Source organism: Benincasa hispida, chromosome 12, assembly GCF_009727055.1.
Source record: "Benincasa hispida cultivar B227 chromosome 12, ASM972705v1, whole genome shotgun sequence".
Taxonomy (NCBI): Eukaryota; Viridiplantae; Streptophyta; class Magnoliopsida; order Cucurbitales; family Cucurbitaceae; genus Benincasa; species Benincasa hispida.
The window spans coordinates 42,366,655-42,370,471 of NC_052360.1; the positions used below are offsets into that span (position 1 = coordinate 42,366,655).

At 44.5% G+C, this 3,817-nt stretch overlaps 1 protein-coding gene across 1 annotated transcript; it reads right to left on the reverse strand.

The window, feature by feature from the left end:
- Positions 1–2,438: 2,438 nt before the first annotated feature.
- On the reverse strand, positions 2,439–2,991 carry LOC120067509. The gene is made up of 2 exons (XM_039019059.1): positions 2,762–2,991; positions 2,439–2,571 (listed from the first exon to the last, which is right to left on the reverse strand). Exons 1-2 carry the CDS (start codon positions 2,989–2,991, stop codon positions 2,439–2,441), a joined length of 363 nt encoding a protein of 120 aa, XP_038874987.1.
- Between the last annotated feature and the right edge of the window lie 826 nt (positions 2,992–3,817).

The following is a 3,817-nucleotide window of genomic DNA, read 5'->3' on the forward strand; positions in this document are numbered from 1 at the left end:
CTTCTTCTTCTTCTCTTAGGCGCCTCTTCTCACGTCGGCGCAATCTTTTCTCCTCTTTCTCCTTATTTTTCCTCTCCTTCTTGGCCTTTTCATCTTCATCATCATCATTCTTTTTCTCTTTGTTCTTTCTTGCCTTGCGATGATGTGAAGACTTCGCCTCTCCAGCCTTTTTTCCCTTCTTGTTCTTCTTATCTTCCTTCTTAGCCTCTTCTGTCTGCGCATCCCCTGCAACCTCCTCCATCGCAATGTCAGGGGTCACTAATGCAGCCTCCGCTTCCTTGGCCTCCTCGATTGCGATCTCTTCTTCTTCACTTTCTTTGATCGCAATTTCTTCTTCTTTTCTTCTTGGAGGTTCGTCATAAATTTCTGCAATGATAATTGCCTCCTGAGTCCTAGGGATCAGAACATCATTCTCCATTTCTTCTTCTTCAACCACCACTTCTTCCAACACCACTACTCCATCCTTCACTACTTCATCCGCCACTACTGCTGCCTTCTCCTCGATAGGCAGTGGTTGGTTTACAACCCCTACCTTGGGCAGTCCACCTTCTTGCTCCAAGTTACTTGGGATGTTGCCAAACACCTCCGTATCACCGCGTCTCTTCCTTTTGCTTTTAGTGGAGACGACAGGTGTTAGCATAAGCATGCTCTCAGTGCTTCCTCCTCTCTTGAACACAGGAGGCCCAACGGTCAAGGGATTTCTCCGGGATCTTCCGACAAGTCTAGGGATGGTGTGGGCTTGGGCGGCAAGCCTGCGACTGGCAGCCAGGAATGCTGCCTCTCGCATCACTACTTGATCAGGGGTGGAAGGTGAAGCGGATTGGTTTGAGGTTTGGTCAGCCATGGATACGAGCTTGGAAAGGTCTAGTAAAAACTCCAGCTGCTGGGGATAAAGAAAGGTTTGGGATGCAAGACGCTTAGGGTTTCTGGTTTGCCAAAGTAAGGTAAAGGGTTTCCAATGAAAGAGGAGATCATATTTATAGGTTAGGCCATGGTGGCGCAACACGATTTTTGCGACGACTGGCCTCGAGCAGCTCAACAAGCGCGTCGTTCCACCTCCCTTATTTATGGAATTTCAGAAAAAGTGTCCTTTCGTCTGCCAAGTCATAATTGCTTGGGGATACGAATCGATTGAATTCTTCCCAAATTGCCAAACAAATTTTTCTTTAATATTTTATTTGAATGGATGCATGAAAAAGAATAACGCATTGTGCTCACCAACGCAACTGTATCTTTGTAGAGGACGGGCAACAACGCATATATCCTCACAACACACCCCTTAACGAACGCATTTCTAAAGGATACCTCAACATAGTGCATTTGGCTAAGGATGGGCAAAGGACATATGCGAGCGCAACACACCCCTCAACTCAATACAATTGAGTTAGGTGAATGCAAAGCATTCCTGATAGGTTTGATATGCGTCCATTGCCGCCTTGCATATTTGTTGTTAGATGTTTTTGTTTTTATTTTTATTATATCTTTTTCATCAACGCAAGTGTTGTGGCTTGCTGCAATAGATTTTCCTTTATTACTCAATCATTTACCATTTAAAGCACAACGCATTGATGACAAAAAAGTCAAAGAATTAAAGACGAGACAGAATTAAATGTAGAGAAGTGAATGAGGAAATAAATTCATAAAGTTAAAATTGAATTACATGAAGAATTGAAGACAGGATTCAGAATTTAAAGAGACAGAAATTCAATAAAGCATTAAACATAGTATTGAGATATGGACCAAAAATTGCATTGTCCTAGATGATCGCAATCCACATTTCCACAGCCGGTCAGGCTTGCCTACTCAATGTCTTAAGGACATTTCTCCTTCCCTGTAGATCCTGGGGCTTCTGAATTGCTAGACAATGTTCCCGGCGTTCGACTTCTTAGCTCAGAGGCCAGCTGGCCCACTTGGATCTCCAGATTTCTTATAAAAGACACTTGTGCTTGCATCACCGCATCACTTTTATCCATATACTGCTTCAGCAGTGTTTCTAACGAGCCTCCCGAGGTGTTAGATGATGATGGTTGTTGGTTATGCGGTCTTGATTGCCCTTAATTGTGGTGAAAAGGGGGATTTCCTCTACTACCCCCTTGATGGTTCACTGGCCCCCCTAGGTTGGGATTGCCTCCCCAACCGAAGTTAGGATGGCTCTTCCAGCCCGGATTATAGGTGTTGCTGAAGGGGTTGTTCTTGATAGCACACACTTGCTGAAGGTTCAATGGACACATGTCAGCTCCGTGAGCCCCTCCACAATTGACGCAACTAATTGCAGCCACTTGAGCTGGTGCTGCGGTTTATGTTGATTATGGGGCAATGGCTCCGTGGTTAATTGCCAATGATTGGAGGATCGAGGTCACCGTGGCCATCTGTGCGGCCAACGTGGTCATTGTCTTCGCAGGGATAATGGTTGTTTCAGTTTTCCTTTTATCGGCGCCTCAGCGTCCATAACCATCGTCGATCCAATCATCCATATTCCACGAGATGCGGTTGAGGATGGCTTTGGCCTCGGTGTATGTCTTATCCATAAAACCTCCTGCCGTGGAGGCATCAACAATAGCCTGCGTTGCTCTGTTCAAGCCATTGTAAAATGTTTCCATCAAGACACAATCGGGAATCCCGATATGCGGGCAGTATTTCACCAGTCTTCTGAATCGCACCCAGGCAGTGCTCAGGGTCCCATTCTCCTTATGTTCAAAGTTCAACACATCCTTTCGTCGCCTTGTGTATCAATGGCAGGTGTGAAGACTTCTTCATGAACCGCTCCACCAATTGCTCCCATGAAGTCATCTCATTTGGCTTCAGTGAGTAAGCCCACCTCTTAGTCTCGTCCCTCAAGGTGTAAGGGAACAGATACAATCTTATATTTTCTGGGGTCACACTAGGTAAGGAAAAATTGCCACACATCTCGACAAAGTTGGTCAGATGGGCATGTGGGTCTTCACCTTGTAGACCCCTAAACTGCCCGACATTTTGAATGATCTGCAACATGATCGGCTTAATCTCAAAACGCGCGTTCTCCTACACAGTCGGCCTCGAGATTCCAAGCAAAAAATCATACAAATTGGATGCCGCATAATTACGTATTGGGATGTTGCGATCAACCGCCAAGAAGACAGGATCCTGGCCGGTCGAACAACCCCTTGGTTTTAGCTGGTACCGCATTATCGTTATTGTTCGCCATGCTGGCTGCCTTCTTTCGCCTAATTCGGTTCTGACGTACCCTTGCACGGAAAGTTTGCTCGATCTTAGGGTCAGCTACGAATTCCAGTTCAGCACTAGGACTCATAAACCGTCAGGCTGCTCTCCACGTTGAACAACCAGTACAATGAAATCTATCCTACAAAATACCAAAAACACACTCAAACAATAAACCATTAACCAATTCCCCGACAGCGGTGCCATAAACTTGTTGACCGTTTTATATATGCTAACACTAAGATGTATGATTGATGATCTTCTATGCTCGAAATGATGCAATATTACTGCTAGATATGCGTTAATTATGGATGTTCACGTCGAATGCCTTGCGTGGTCACAAGTTTCCTTACGATGGAACCAAGTGTAATTCCACTGCAAGTTTTTCGGTGTGATCCGAGGTCGAACACGGGGACTGATTTAGGTTATTGTGGTATGTTCATGATATATGGTACCAGGTTTTCAATCTTTAAAAGTTTGGTTTGTATAGGTATATAAATTGCAATAAACTAGAGTAAAGCAGTAAAGGTGCAATAATAAAATAAAAATATAATAAACCTAAGCTAGGTGATACAAGATACAGACTTCATGTTACAAGATACAGGCTTCATGTTAGCTG